Source organism: Mercenaria mercenaria, chromosome 9 (genome assembly GCF_021730395.1).
Source record: "Mercenaria mercenaria strain notata chromosome 9, MADL_Memer_1, whole genome shotgun sequence".
In the NCBI taxonomy this organism is placed as follows: Eukaryota; Metazoa; Mollusca; class Bivalvia; order Venerida; family Veneridae; genus Mercenaria; species Mercenaria mercenaria.
The window spans coordinates 75810354-75827748 of NC_069369.1; the positions used below are offsets into that span (position 1 = coordinate 75810354).

At 34.3% G+C, this 17395-nt stretch overlaps 1 protein-coding gene across 1 annotated transcript; it reads left to right on the forward strand.

The window, feature by feature from the left end:
• The first annotated feature begins 7635 nt into the window (after positions 1 to 7635).
• Positions 7636 to 13945, forward strand: LOC128559594 (substance-K receptor-like). The gene is made up of 2 exons (XM_053551741.1): positions 7636 to 9380; positions 13823 to 13945. The coding sequence occupies exon 1, from the start codon at positions 7941 to 7943 to the stop codon at positions 9324 to 9326; it is 1386 nt and encodes a 461-aa protein (XP_053407716.1). The 5' UTR covers positions 7636 to 7940; the 3' UTR covers positions 9327 to 9380; positions 13823 to 13945.
• Positions 13946 to 17395: the final 3450 nt, after the last annotated feature.

The following is a 17395-nucleotide window of genomic DNA, read 5'->3' on the forward strand; positions in this document are numbered from 1 at the left end:
TGATAAAACATTTGTTGACTTTTGAGTCATTGAATTTAATATGCTGTGATAACCATCAGAAGAAAATTATGAAAAAAATTATGAAAAAAAAAATGTAACCTGCCAAATGTTTCCCGCGGGAATACTTGCTGCGAATGTCTGTGCTACGCTCATGTTGTAGCCGATCCCATTAGTGTGTAAAGGGGTAGTGTGAATTAACAGATAAAAATCGTTTTGCAGTTTTAGCAAATGGGTTAAAAGAAAAATTATTTTATGGATGCTGCGTACATATACTATATTTTCAAACACAAGCACTAACTAGTCCAAAACAATTGTCTTTTCAGGACTGTGTTTTATCAATTAGCCAAGTCATCCTTTTTAGGAGAAAATTGTATTTTCAATATGGAAGACAAACTAAATATGCTTAACTGTATACATTGTATGTGCAATTTACATTGGCCCTTATATACTAGCATGCAGCTCTTTTAGTACTTCTAGTATTATCTATATAGAATCATTATTGAATAAACACGTCTGGTTCCAGGGGGCCAATCCACATGGCTTCTCATCAGTATCGTACAAATGGGAAAAATAACTGAATTTAGTTTAGGTAATCTTTTTGCGTATATCTTTCTTATTACTTGACGGATTTTAGAACACCATGACAGGAAAACGAGTACTTTACCCAGCACAAAGCGTCTGCCACACAGACTCAATACTTTCTTCAGTCAATTTGTCCCAGTTCCAGTGTGTACATTACTTACACATTTTGTCCATGAAAATAACATTGGTTGAAGTTTTTAGAAAAGTCTGAAAGACGTTTTGTTCCAAAGAAAGTACTTTTTTCCTGTTTACGACAGGTCATCGAGATAAGAAACAATTGCAGGCTCGGTTTGATTTATCGTGTCCATGCATGATAGCGGCAATGCATACAACTGTCCATGCCCTCAGGCCCTGGTTTGAGCACAACTCAACATTTGCACATGCTACAGTATCAAAAATAATTTGTAGACATCCGAAGATATATCCATACGGCTATGTACATTGAATATCCAATCTTAAACCGAGTTCAATTTCATAGAAAGTCCCAAGTTAAAATAATGAACTTTATCTAAAGGAGAAAACAATGGGGCGAACTAAACAAACTGGTATTAAAAGAGTTATGGTGCCTGCACATCACAGAAACTGTCAAAAGACAAAGTATAAAAAGCAGCCATCATATCCAAGGGTTATGAACTTTTACTCTGCTAAATTCTAATATGGACTGGTCCGTCATTCAGTTTGGGCAGTTCCACTTACTATTCATTGGGATGTTCACTGAAAATGTACTGACAGAATAGCAAACAGTGCAAATCTTGGTCTGCGCTGGTCAGAAAAGCAAATTCACTTGCCGCAAGCAGGCTAAAGGTTAAACAATACCAAAAGTTATGAAAGCGGTAGTACTGGAACAGTACCACTAACACAACAAAGTTTTGTTTTGAAATAACTATGAGCTGTAATACCCTATGTGTTGATGTGACAGGATGGACGTACTGGGGACAATAACTATCAGAACAAATCAACACCCTTTACAATATTTACAAATTTATTTACATAAAATGATTATTTACAATGAATAAATGAAAAGTAAAAAAAAAAATCTTATTATCAGAAAGAAAGAAAAAAATCTGAGCTCAGTAACTCTTTTATCAAGTATAAAGTTCTAGCACTGACTGTTCGTTGACACAGATGTTTCCGTTAACGTTGAACTTTAAGTAGCACAAAAATACAACATATCTTCAAGTAAAGTCCCTTTAAACCGTGAATACGTTGACTCCGTTTTGGCTCCCTATGATGGTAGGTGATTGCATCCCTGAGCTGACTTCAGTGGATAACAAAAATCACCGTCTTTGCGGTTTACGGCACAACCATTGGACGAAAGCTCTGCGCTGGGAAAATCACATCCAGGCGAGTGAAGATAAAATAACCTCGGGTATTGTATTTCCGGGTCGTGACATCATCACCAGGTAAAAGTCGTCTGCAAATCCCTTTCCATCATAGTAAATCCCAAAGTTAGTCAGTGTTAACTTTTACACTATTAGATTTCTAAATTGGACAGCCCCATCATTCAATCTAGGCAATGCCATTTATTATCTGAAGGGGTGTTTGCTGAAAATTCACTGACTGAATAGCAAACACTGCAGACCATGATCAGCCTGTACGGACGAGCACTGGTTGCAAAGACAGAATCACTTGCCGCCAGCAGGCTAAAGGTTATTAAGAGATATGTGCTGTCAACTTTAGTGTTGTTTCCTCATTGATAGCAAACATTTCTTTTTCTGTCTATCGATTTTATAGTAATCTATGAGAATTTCGTTTTCTTATCTAATTGATTTCCATAAATTTTGTTTGAACTTCTGACTTGTTTGTGTTTGGATATTGTAAACAGCGTTGTTAATGTTGTTTGATATCATTTTGTACCGGTAACTTGCGAATGCCTGATTTTTTTTCTCATGTCAGCTGTGCTTGTGCTTCTTGTGAAATGTTTTGTCTCCGTGCTTTAACATTTTTTAAAAAATATTTGAATGTTGATTCTTTCAAGGTCTATTTCATTTTGCATACAAAATTCATGCTATGAAATCCGAACAGTGAAATTGTCCGTTGTTTAATTTCGTTCTCGTACCTTTTAACGAAACAAATGTTTCTCACATTTGAAACGTTCATGACGTTTCATTGACACATACAGTATTTTTAAGTGTATCTATGGCATCGTTTTATGATAATCTTATTTCTGGTGGTTTACTGTTTCATATATATTCGAACTTGAATAAAGTAGGTATATATAATAGCAAAGCATGCATACCTTTGTTTATATTCAGCAAAATGATGAAAAGTGCAAAACCCACGTTGTGTGACACGTGTAAAGGAATAAGAGTTAATAGACACCTTTTCATAGTTTTCATATTTATGTTCATTACTTAACAATACGTATACTATGACCAAATTGTTCCCTTTTAATAAGTAAATCTCTACAATCTCTTCAACAGTTCTCACAAAGTTATCTGTCTTTCGGTTTATCAAAATGTGCAATAGCTCTAATTCAGAACACTGTCATGACGTAACATATTTTTACTCATAGTACAGTAATTTAATATTGGACTGCTTTAAATGGGACGCAGTACGTGGAGTCCAATATTCGTTTAATACTGGACAGTTAATTTGATACTGGACTACACGAGGTAAACGATTACTATTCGCATTCTACGCATTTTACTCGTGTAGTCCAATATTTAGCAATAGTTGGATTCCATAAAACTACATCACTGAAACCCATTGAAGGTAGTCCAATATTATAACACAGTACTGAAAGTAAAAACTGAAATGAATATCAAAACAAAGTTTTTTTTATATAGATGCCTAATTGATATATACGTAATAGCAAAACGCTTAAAAAATGTTTGCATTCGTCGACGTAGTCTTACTGCCTACACGAGACCTTCCTCGAGCAATATCTTCCCTTGCAAAACAATGTTAAAGAATCTAATAAGACCACATATGATAGTTAGATTTGAGAGGCTGTACACTAGTAAACTCCTGCATGGATTTCTTATTAAGGGAGGACCTACTGGTCTTACAGTCTCAAGTCCCCTATATTGAACGAAGCTGTTATCTACTGCTTGCATTAACTTTGAAAGTAAAAGATTAACTACGGTACTACCGTTAACTGAAAACAAATTAATCATAATATTTCGGTAGTATTTGTTTTCCTACCTTATTTTTACATTATTTCTGTCACAAAAATAATAGAAATATTATTAATTTACGAAAGTTTAGTGGACCATTGCATCCTCACACATAATCCATTTGTTGTTATTTCACAGTCTACATTTCCGAATTTACCCGATCTTGGTAGGAAAACTAAACTAATGTTTTCATGGCATTCATACACGTTTCAGAATGTTCATTTAAACGCCTGCAAATTGTATATTTTGAGAATTATGAGGACTTTTTAGCATTAACCATAAGATTTATATACCGTTATGTTCACATTTCATATTTATTTGAGTATAACATTCATTGTATCTTCAAACAAAATGCTGTGGAAAAGGTGAAACACATAAGGTTTTCTATGGAATGTCAGGTCAAATTTCTAACTACACCACTAAAAACGATTAATGTTTAATAACATAAATTATTTAGGTCATCCTAACACTTTTTATCCACACAAGTTGTTGTTATACCCTAATTTTTCCGTTCAAAACCTAGGCAATATCCGTTTTGAAGAAAAACACGCTTTCCTTTCCTTTCACAATAACTGATTAAAATTGATATTTGGTCCGTATGCTCTAGCAAACATATCTTAAAGACCAACCACGACCTAGTGACCTCCAACATGAACTTCGTGCAAATCATTCTGATAATATTTTAGTCACGGTGAATGCACACGGATATTTTTTACCTCTGATAAATTTGGAAAAATCTTTTACCGTGCACCAGTCTCTTTGTCTCAGTTTTTCATATTGCAGAGATACTCCACATATTTTATGCCAAGATGTTGTGCGCAGGAGAAAATATGTTGTTTCTCAAATTGGATTAGGATAATAAGTCCAACGCTAAGATGTCGTTCGATCGCGATAAGATTTGCCACGATCGAAATTAGAATTGAACCCTCGCGATTATAAGTCAGGCATTTGAGATAATGCGTTCGAGATAATTTTCCTTAAAACAAGACGGTCATGATGATTATAATAATAATAATAATAATAATAATAATAATAATGAAATCTTTATTTAATGAAGGTAACATACAAAGTGTACATAACATGAAAATGAAACGTAAACTTATTTTCAGTATGGCCTTCAGTTAACAACAACAACAATACACATGTATACAAACATTTACGATAAATTTCACAAAATCATATTTAAAAAAAAAAAAAAAAAAAAAAAAAAAAAAAAAAAAAATATATATATATATATATATATATATATATATATCAATGACCAATGTATTAAATACGATAAGAAACTTCCCATTCATCCATCCGACAGACACTCGCATAATTATAAGACTATTAAAGAGAAAAACGAACAACAGCAAAACAATATAATAATAAAATAACTGACATCATGATATGTAAAAACTGTAATAATATAATTATTTTAAGCACTGGACTGTAACATGAACAAATGTCGTTTGATATTATTTTTGAATGTTTGTAATGTATTTGATTCCTTAATTTCAGCAGGTAATTTCTTCCAAATATTAACGCTGAAGTACGAGAATGAATTTTTAAGATAATTTGTACGAGGTGTTATACGCAAAACAAGATCTTTGTGAGCTGTTGATCGTAGATTATGCAATTTATTATTTGAGACACTTAATATTTCAGTCATGTAGATCGGTACCATGTTATGCATAGATTTGTAAACCATCACAGCTGTGTGATATTTTACCCTGTTGCTAAATTTAAGCCATTTGAGATCATTAAAAAGTTCTAATGTAGGTGACCTTATCGGTCTGTTAAGTATAATCTTGGCCGCTCTTTTTTGTATTACTTGCACTTTATTTATGTAACATTTTGTATCTTTTCCCCAAATAGTACAACAATAATCGAGAATGGGAAGGATATATGCATTATAGTACATCAATTTTGCTTCTTCGCTAAGATAAAAGATGATATTTTTCAGAAGTGCAATATTTGCATTCAATTTTTTACATTGTCTATCTGAGCATGCCAATTTAGTGTATTATCTAGGTAAATACCTAACATTTTTTGCACTGTAACATTTTCTAGCTCTATGTCACTTACTTTTGATTTTAGAGCATTACATTTCTTTACTTTCATCGAAGAACCGATTATCATACATTTTGTTTTCTTTGGGTGTAAAGACATGTTATTTAGAATACACCATTCATTGACGTAGTCGAGGTTTTGTTGTAAAGTGTTTTGAATTTCATCTAACTGATAACCGGAGTTATGCAGTGTAGAGTCATCAGCATATAAGTCTATATTAAGTTCATGATGTATCATTGATATGTCATTGATATATATATCAAAAACAATAAAGGTCCTAGAATAGATCCTTGAGGAACGCCCGATTTGACGGTAAGTATGTCTGATTGTAAGTTACCCACCTGGACTAACTGTTTCCTATTTGATAGATAAGACTTAAAAAGACTTAGTGTATTTCTAGAAAAATGGTATAATTTAAGTTTGTAAAGTAATATTTCATGGTCGACAAGATCAAACGCCTTTCTTAAATCAAGAAAAATTGTTCCAATTATTTTTCCACTATCAATATCTTTAATCCAAGCATCAATTAATCTAATTAATGCTGTATTGCAAGAATGATTTTTCCTGAATCCAGACTGTTTGTCGTGTATTATACTTGTATTTTGAAAAAATAATTGAAGATGTGTGGCTATGTGGCGCTCATATATTTTGGATCGATTTCCTGAGTTTCACAGCTCAAACATATCTAATTACACATACTGAAGCAATTCACGGCCACTAGCGGCCGTGTTTTTTCACAAACACGACTAATTGCACAATTGTTTATTCATTTTGTAGTTTATTATTTTCTACATTATCCAGTGTGGATATTTACGTTGATCAATTTTCCGTCTGGATACTATAGGGAGATCCTGTAATCTGGACATGTAAGGTAAAAGACTTCCAACGTTTCCCAGCCATCGTTTTAAGGACAACAACACTATTGACATTTCAAACTTTCTCTGCGGCCGCGGTGGCTCGGGGTGGCAAAGGTATACAACGAAATTAACTATTTACAACAAGTAAAATTTGGTCCTTAAGACTTTCTTTCCTTTTCTAAAATGTCGTTGAACGCTTGTGTAACCGCCTGCGGAGGCAAACACAATAAATAATAGTAAAATATATGGGGTTGGGGTGGGGCTCCATGGTCGAGTGGTTAATTTCATTCACTTTCCTTTACCAATGTGGGTTCGAGCCTCAATCTGGGCGTTGAATTTTTCATGTGAGGAAGCCATCCAGCTGGCTTATGGAATGTTCGTTGGTTCTACATACGTGATGAAATAATGCACGGAGGGGTACCTGAGGTCTTCTTCCACCGTAAATGCTAGAAATTCGCCATATTACCTATAAAATTGTGTCGGTGCTAACAAAAAGGGACATTCTGCGCCGTATACCAAAACAAAAGAAAACATCGACTTTCGTGGTAATTTATAGTACAACAAGTTGAAATTAGATGCTTAATTTCAAGTTGTAGCGTATCTATCTGGCCGAATAGTCGATGGCGAAAACAGGATTCCGTAATGTACGATAGTTACTCGAATTCACGTGATTTGTCTCTTTGGACTCCATAAACACATTTTGATTGTACAAATTTAGATTTACCAATCTCTGAAGGTTCATTCATTGAAACAAATATGTCTACCAGCATTCAGATGGCCGTATATTTAATTATCAACTTCCTAGTCTTCCTGGAACACAATGTACCATGAAGTGTTTACAGGAAAATGACAGAACATTAAGGTTTTCAGGCGACGCAAAATGACCTTTCGTCTCCGGGAAGTAATTTTAAAATAACTAATGTGTCCCTGCGATACTTAACCGAAACCTTGTTTGCATAGACATCCGACGCGGAAGTTAAAATCTATTTATAGTACAAAAGGACAGTTAAACGCCTGCTTACCACTTCAATCATCCGTCCGTTTTTATTATCTAAATTGTATCTTTTCAACAAATATATCTTTGTACATATCTATTGGATATTGAAAAGTAATTTAATCATTTAATCAAGTTGTGTTCCCTTTCAAGAATTTCAAACGGAAGTAATACATGCCCATTGTTCAGCATCTTGCAATATAAGATAATAATGGTAATAATGCAGGAAAGTAAACCTATTTTTCGTCAAGGATTAAATATACAATAAATACAAGTGATTGTAATAAAATAAAAAATCTGTACAACATTTTGAGATCTTTTAATACAAATAAAATGGCGAAAGTCAATGCTTCAATGACGAGAGAGGATCTAAGCACTGCTTTCACAATGCATGTACTTCCGGTGACTGTGTTTATTTCCATAGAAGCATTTATTGGGTTTTTCGGAAATATTACAATTTTGTTAGTTTACTCCAGACGATACAGACGGATAAACTTCCGGTACTTTGTATTGGCGCTGGCTATTGTGGACCTAACAAGCTGCTGCACTACACTTCCGGGTGAAGTGATTTCCCAGTTAAACTGGTACGACTATCAATATGGATGGATATGCAAAGTGAAAACATTTCTCAACATTTACACTGCTTTGGGCTCAGCATCTGTCTTGCTGGTTTTGGCAATTGACAGATACAGAAAGATTTGCCATCCGTTTGATTGGCAAATCCGTTGCCCTGTTGCTCTCAGACTTTGTGGAGGTTGCTTGATGGTATCAGCGCTAGTGTCCATCCCTGCTCTCATTCTTTATGGTAAGCTGACGAACAGTTTCGAGCACGAGGGGAATAATATTACCGTCTCAGTTTGTGAAATAGCGGGGGAGTATGCTGGCACAATTTATCCACTGCTTTATATCTGTAGCATTTATATCGTGCCTTTGACTTTAATAATACTCGCGGCCATGTCTTTGAATTTTATAACGGCATGGCGGCTATTTGGACATCGCTCAGTGAAAGCTGCAAGCATTAAACATCATACGATGAAAGCGTTTGTCGCTAGAACATTGACATCAGAAACATCTGGTGTTGAGACAGACAATGATAGAGAAACAAAAGCTACGAGTAGCGACATGTCTGGGATAGATGCAGAACTAAGGACTGAAAACTCTAGAAATGCAGATTCGAATTTCTACATGTCGGAAGAAAGACAAGATAATCAGTCCTCTAAATTCAAAGAAAAGCCATCAAATGAAGGTTATATTGCTGATGTTGAAAATAAATGTGAAAATTCTTCTATTGATTATTTCAGTAACGACGAAGAATTTATTGATGATAATTACAGCGGAAATGAACAAATTGGGAACAGCTCGAGTGATCAAACATCTTCTGACCAGGACAGACGTATATCCCGTCGGAGCAGACGATCAAGAACTCAAACGTCAAAGTTCCAGCTGAAGAGTAAGACGATGATAATGCTAATCTTGACGTCAATATTTGTCGTCACGATGGTTCTGTATATAATTCTCACTGGTCTCGTAGTTAAACCTGATGGCATTTTGAGAGATTTGCCTGATTCGCAGCTGGTGGCGTTCTTCTTCTTCTGGCGTTTATACTTCGTTAACTCCGTCGTAAATCCGTTCTTGTACGGATTTTTGGACCCCGGATTTCGTTCAGGAATTATGTCTTACATGCGTAGAAACAAGTATTCTGTTACGAGCTCAACGTAACTGCTGTTTTCTTGTACATGACCGGTACAAAGGTGTTGTCCTTATTTTACTGGAATTTGTTCTTTTTTTTTTTTTTTTTTTTAATTTCAGCCCACAAGGGGCCCATTTATTATCCCCGTCCATGATGTGATGGGGTCGGGGACCCATCCCGCATCACATCTTACAGACATAATATAAACATAGATATAAGTTAAACAAATTTCAGAGCATAGTATATACTTAGTGTAGTAACAATGTTATCAAACTATTCAATACCTAGTTCACAATGATTTATAAATCAGTTTAACTACAATACCTAGTTCACATGTTAATCAATATATTTAATGCCTTGTTCAAAAGGATTAATCTTACAAAATAGTTCTAAAAATTTTCAATCCTAGAAACAGGGGATTTTTTAATAGAGAGAGAGGTATTATCAAGCAGCTTATTTATCTTTCATAAAACAGACCAAAATGTATGTCATTATGTAATTTTAAGCCAGTCTTATTATTTCTCTTAGTCTATAAGCCTCTCATTAGAGAACAAGAGGTCCCAAACAGAGAAAGAAAAGGAAAAAAGGGCCTCTGCCAAGAGAAAAGAAAGCAAAAAGTACAAAAAGGCCTAAGTGTGAACCAAACTGTCTTACTTCCTTATTCAGTGTCTACAGGGTTCCAAAAAAGAAAAAAGGTTTAAAAGTGGGCCTCCCAAGCAACTATATAGTCATTGCATGTAGAATCGAGGATTTTAGGAAACAGTTTAAAAATAAGAGACAAAGTGGAAGTCGGAACCCTGTTTATACTTATACATATATATATAGTATATTGTATTATATTGATGATTTTCCAAGAAACGACACTCTGCCTGTGGACTGTCCAGAGGGTTACTTATACACACAAAAGACAAAACAAAACACAAAAACTCAACTAAGTGTCAGCAAGAGAAAAATCCAAAACTATTTGCCTATAACAGTTGCTCAAAGATATCATTTTTCTTTTATTATCAATGTAAATCAACCTTTAACTTCTTTAAACTGAATTATAAAGGATTGCCATCGGTGCAGAGCCAGGCCGATTTGCGCCTCAGTGCAGCCTGATCAGGATCTGCACCTCGGGCTGCTAAAATTGCATTTTTATCGTGATGGTCCGTAGATTTTGCCATGAACTGCTCTAAAAATCAAGGATGGACCAACCTAATCTAACTTCAGCATGGTAATTGGAGGTTAAACAAAATCAATGTTTAACAGTTGCTGTAAGATAAATTTTACTTATAATACAGTACGTTTATTTTACTAAATTTTTATATTTTTCCCAGTCTGTTTGAAATTTTGTCAAGTTAAGTACTTGAGAGGCCGTATATTTTTCGGTCTGGTAAAACAAAACTATTTGTCTTTTGAACACTTCTAATAATGGTATTTGACCCTTAACTCTATTGTAGTATAAAAACTGCTTGGCTGAAAGAAGGAGCATATTCATTATTCTGTCATATTTATTACTGCCAAATAATATATCTGAGGCACTCAATTCTACTATGTTTGTATTACAACTACTATTTATATATGTCAATAATTGTGACCAGAATTGTTTGACTACATCACATTTCCAAAAAAGATGAATTAAAGTTTCTTGCTCATTTTTACAGAAGCTACATGTCTCATCCTGAGAAATGTTCATTTTTTTCAATAGATGGTTTGTAGCTAATATCCTATGATTAATTCTATACTGCAGCCAGTGGAGTTTAGAGTCTTTGGTAATCCTGAAAACTCTGTCATATTTTATTTCATCAAGCACAATACCTATATTGTTATAAAAATCATCTTTCCATTTTTGCAGTGATTTTGGAAACTCCTCTTTTGATCTAAAATATTTGTAAATATTTTTACATCCTTTACTGTCTTTTGTAATAATTGACAGACAGGTAGGCATGACTGGATTGCAAGTTTTTCGTATATTATGAACACCCTTACTTTCCAAAAAATGTCTAATTGATGCGATAAGGCCATTATACTCAAGAAAGTTTGTTCTAGCATTAAAAGTATTGCAAAATTCTCTATATGTGTAAAACTCATCTTGTGCATTAAGTAGATCACCTATAAAAATAACACCAGCTGTCTGCCATCTTTTATAAAAAACACTAGAGCCTCCAACCCTTATATCTGGATTGTTCCATAAATTTATTAAGGCGTATGCTTTTCCAGTGGTAGGGATTACCTTACACGAGAGAATGTGATAACTATGTACCACATCTTTCCAAAAAGGGTTTAAATCTTGATGTAAAAGTCTTTTGGTAAAATCTGTTCCATTTATATAAATATATTTTAAAGCAGGACAAATAAATTCTACTAAATTACTAAATTTATTATTCATTGTTAGAAGTCTTCTAAGCCATGTTGCTTTTAAACTATGCATGAAACTTTTCAGGTCAATCATTTTGAGTCCTCCAAATCTATATTCTTGAGAAATTATGTTTCTTTTAACTTTATCATTGCCATTATTCCATAAAAATTTATAAAACATATTTTGTAAAAGGGTAATTTTTTCTTGTGAGGGGTTTGGAATCCCTAATATCAAATGGTTAAGTTTTGCTAAGGCTAGGCTCTTAATAACTACTAGTTTACCCATAGGTGAGATAACTCTTTTTGACCAGCTTGACAGTAAAGTTTTGATTTCTTCAATTTTTTCATTATAGTTTAAGTTAACTATCTCATTAAGATTTATGGAAAATTTTATCCCCAATAATGTGAACTCATTACTTCCCCAAGAGAGATTGAACTCAGGGCACATTACCAGTTGACTGTTTCTCCGAGAACCAAACCATATGACTTTTGTTTTATCAGTATTAATATTAAGGCCTGATATCTTTCCATAGAATTTTAAAACTAACATTGTATTAAAAAGGGACTCTTTAGATCCATTAAGTGTAAGACTTGTGTCATCTGCATATTGTGAAATTAAATTTTCTGAACCATTAATTTTTATTCCTTTTATTTTTGGATTATTCCTTATAAGGATAGCTAAAATTTCTGCACATAGAATGAAAAGATAGGGCGACAAAGCATCTCCTTGACGACAACCTCTCTGCAAGAAGAACCACTCAGACATATGTCCATTAACAATTACACATGATTCAATATTGGTGTAAAAAAGCTTAATCCACCTTCTAATTGTAGGACCAAAATTAAAATATTCTAATACTTCAAACATAAATTTCCATGAAACGGTATCGAAAGCTGCAGCAAAATCAATCAATAATAACAATCCCGGAACATCATATTTTTCAGTATGAAGCAAAATGTCATATAGTAATCTTATATTTGTAGCCATAAGTCTTCCTGGTATGAATCCAGTTTGGTCTTCATTTATGATATTATTCAAAGTATTTTTTATTCTAAATGCTATTGAGGATGAGGCTAATTTATAAGAAACATTTAAGAGTGATATAGGTCTCCAATTTTTCAGTAAAGTTTTATCTTTATTTCCTTTAGGAATACAAGTTATTACTCCTTGTTTTTGAGTCACTGAGAGTTCTCCTGTTGAAAAGGCATGATTCACAGATCTAACCAGGAACATTCCAATATCATTCCAAAAAATTTTAAAAAACTCTACAGTAAAGCCGTCATTACCTGGGCTAGTATTATTTTTCATCCTTTTAAGGCTATTTAGCATTTCAGTATATGAAATATCCCCTTCAATTGAGTCTTTTTCATTTTGGGTTAATCTAGGTACTTCTATATTTGTGAAAAGGTCGTTTAATGTTACATCCTCAGTTTCTTTTACTTTATATAACTTTTCATAATGGAATTTAGTTTCATTTAGAATTTCTTGTTGAGAAATCAGGCATTTACCAGCTTCTGTTGTGAGTGAGCACATAAATTTAGAGATATAGTTTCTGTTTTCAAGATTACAAAAGTAACTAGTGGGTTTTTCTCCTTCCTGAATCCATTTTGCTTTTGAGCGAACAAAGACACCTGCCATTTTTTTCTTTCTTAATTCGACAAGTTCTTGTTTTTTTATATCAATATTATTAAAATCTATCATTTGCTGTTTTTCCAATAATTCAATCTCTTTAAGTAATCTGTTCTCTTTGTCCAATTCTTCCTTCTTTTTGTGGGATGAATACAAAATCGTTCTACCTCTTATAGCAAGAAGTAAACATTCAAAAAATAATTGGTCATTTATACTAAACTTAATGTCTTGAAGGGGAACTTCATTTATTTCATTATTATATCTATTTGGTATATCTGTAGCATATTGAGATTTAATTTCTGTTATAGTTTTTTTCACTTCATTTACATACACAGAGTCTTTTAATAATGAATTATTAAACTTCCAATATGATACACCCTTTTGGAACTTGCCAAACTCTAACGAGATATAAATTAAAGAGTGATCTGTGCGATAACCTGTCAAAATTTTTGTCCTCTCAATTTCGGTGTACAGTCGATCGGATATAAGAAAAAAATCTAATCTTGCCTTTTTTATAGGGTTTCTTCTAAACCATGTATACTCTTTTTTCTCTATATTTGTTCTTTGTCAGTTTACGAGATGAAAAAAAACTTTAAGTAGATGATAGATGTAGTAAATGTACTCCAGGTTTCATTCTATGTTAATGTCGCACGTACGGAGACATAAGCAATCTATTACCACTCCAGGAGAACTACGTTCCAACGTAAGTCAAGTCTCATCGATATCATGTGACATACCTCAACGATAAAGCTACGGTATCGCTTCGAATGACCTTGTTGATTCACTTATTATGTGTAATTAAGTATATATTTTACGTTTTCATAACTGAAAAGATAAGTTTGATGTGTAGAAGATATATTAGCTATATGCAGCATTTTGCAAGATACAACGAACTAGTTACAAATACACTTATGTAAGCTACATAAATGTTGCAAGGCCGCAACGATAACATACATTATGTGACAACGTCTCACATACAGTGTTGCAAAGTCTCAGCATCATAATTACCATTTGAACTTGTAGAAAATTACACTTATTAGATAGTACGTACATGCGTACGCCGGTAATCAATACTGTATAGATGATTAGGATCGTAAAGCATTACTTCAAGAACTTTCCACATAAATTAGCTATTTCGTAACAAATGTTTTCGACACCATGTGCAGGTGTATTGCTCATTTTGTCCGCATATAATAATTACTATTACGTCGTGCAAATGTATTAGGAACCTGAGACGTCATAACACGTAACCATACAAGGCGCAAGTACCCTCAGGACGGGTATTTCTGTCGAGTTCGTAAACACATAACTGATTTTTTTTCTTGCATATCGTATAAAAATTAGCGTTTCATTCTGACAGATCATTTTTGTTGCATGCCGTATTTTACAAATAACAACAGAAATCTAAAAGCAATTGGAAACACTTCATTTGCAGTACTCATTCTTATGGCAGAGCATGCACCCACAGGGCGGGAAATGAACGTCCGTAAGCCGAAGTGACGTCATTACATTCAAGTGAAGCACAATTAATAACAAAGTTCCACTTTAGTTTTATCGTTTAAAGTGTAACAGTATGTTCTTTCCGTAAAATAACGTATTTCAGACCGATAAAAATACTACATGTATTAAAATAGGACGAAGAGAAGGTCTCAAGGTATATGATATTGTCTAAGTTCACAAATACAATAGGCCTACCATATAATATCAAAGCAGCACAAGTTGCCATAACCAGCACGAGAGCCATCGCATGGGGTGCCAGATGGGTTTTGCAGGCATTGGTAAAGTCGACGGAAAGGCCAGTCCGGTGTATTTTTCCTTATTACGTATCTAAAATTATTTCAATTGAGTTTCAATCGACTGCGATCGTGCAATATTTTTCCTTATTATATACGTTACTATAAATAGTAACAAAAAGCCGTTTAAAACGGTCATTACGGCTTCTGTTTATGTATCCATAATGGTGCAGTGCGCCTCTGGCGCCATAACCATAACGGCCCCGGGTAACCAGAACGTCAGCGCGTTTTGATGTTGACGTCATGAAGCAACATTATTTATGGCGATTGAAAGGTCGCTGAATCAGATCGATTGTCAAATATTGATGGCATTGTTGATAAAAAAGTAAAACAAATAATTCTTTTAGGTGTTTGGAAAATATATAAAATGAAAATACCAAAATAAATATGAAGTGAACGTATATGATAAAAAAAGTCATTAACGGCTGGTTGTGCCTTCTAGCCGCAATGGCACACCTAGTTTCATAATGGTCCTCGGAATAAAGCCCTTGGGCGGTTATAACACTAGACGTGCCATTATGGCAAGAAAGCACAACCCAGTCGTATATTAACTTCGTAGCAATTCTTCATGAAATGTTTTTCTTTTCAAACCTAAATTATGCTTTATGTAAGAAAGTACAACTATCAAGGCATTTGATTTTATACAACATGTAGCCCCTTATCCAAATGGTATAGAAACTGAAAAACCCCAGTAAATGCTTGAACAAATGAAAAATGCACTTTAAACTTTTCTTAAACGATTATAGGTACACGTGTAATAAACAGGTAAATAGATGGGAGAACGGTGTCTTTTAGAGATAATGGCCCTAAAAGAAAATAATAGCCATCGGGCAATTATCACCTTGGCAGGGCCATTATTACTCAAAGGCACCACTCTCCCATATATTAAACAGTAAATATTGCAGACAACGCTTTCATATCGGAGAGTAATGTTTTCTAAATGTTTAAATAGAAAGAATCGCGTGATGTCTATGACGTACGTCCATGCGCACGATGCGACATCTATTTGACGTTTCAACTTGTGGAAAATATGAATACGCGGCAGCTTGATTTGTTTATTAGATTTTCGGAGAAATTCTTCTCGTATTTTTTCCTGTTTTTCATACCAGAAAGAGAATTTAGACATAAAGTAATTACTTGATAGTAGGTATGTAATAAAAACGTTATCAACTTTGTACATAGATATGCACTCGTTCTTTCGCTCCTAAAGTCGCGCAATCTTACTGCTGCAGAACAAGTGCATTATATCCACATACAAAAATAGAAAAAGTGGAAACTCCACAGATCGTTCAACACGACAAAAACGAAAATGTTGCAGGCTCGGTTTGATTCAGCCTGTTCATGGACGGTAGTGGAAATGCATGCTACCGTCCACGCCCTCTAGCCCCGGGTTGAGCAGAACTCAACATTTACACATGCTAAAAGTACAAAGAGCAATTAAGAGACATCCGCAGATGTATTCATACGGCGGTGCACATGGAACCTTCAATGATACACGTGTTGTGGCGTGTAATTCAATGAAAAGCGGCGTATGGTCCCCAGATAAAGTAATGGGTTTGCCCCAAACGAGAAAACAATGGGCAGAACTAAACAAACTGGAATTTAGAAGGGGGATCTGAGGTTATGGAGCCTGCATATCACAGGAACTGTCACAAGACAAAATTAAAAAGCAGGCACCATATGTAAGGGGTGATTATACAATACCCATGGCTATGAAACCTGGAGTATTGGAACCACCCAGGCCGAAACGGTCATGCTGAGAAACTAAGTAGTACCAATAACACGACATAAAAGTCATGCTGAACGATCTGAGAAGGTTAATAACCTATAAATATTGACGTTTTAGTTTTATTTCGGGTGCGTATCGTCAATTGTGGCGTCAGTTGAATGGATGTCATAATGTTTTTAAGTTCTTTAACTAGGACATTTTCAGTTCCACTTGGGTTAAAGAATAATAATATCTGTCATGTGTTTGCAAATCGGATAGAAATATCCGTCCCGATGGCACCTGTGCATTGGGCGGTAATGAGGCTTGCCGAATTACCGTCCATGCGCAGGTGGCCGAGGGACAGATATTTACATCCGATTCGTAAACACATGACTGATATTTTCCTTGCATATCGTATAACTGTTAGCATTTTATTCTGGCAGACGTTTTTTCTTGCATACCGTATTTTACAAAAGGTAGAAATTTCTTTTTAGCATTCTTTCTTATAGTGGAGAATGAACACAAAGCACGCGAAATTAACGTCCGTAAGCAGAAGTGACGACATGATGTTTTGCGTTACGCACAATAACAAAGTTCCACTTTAGTTTGTCGTTTGTAGCGTAACGT

Coding starts and splice junctions, on each gene's coding strand:
- LOC128559594 (XM_053551741.1), top strand. CDS start 7,941: ATGGCGAAAGTCAATGCTTCAATGACGAGAGAGGATCTAAGCACTGCT.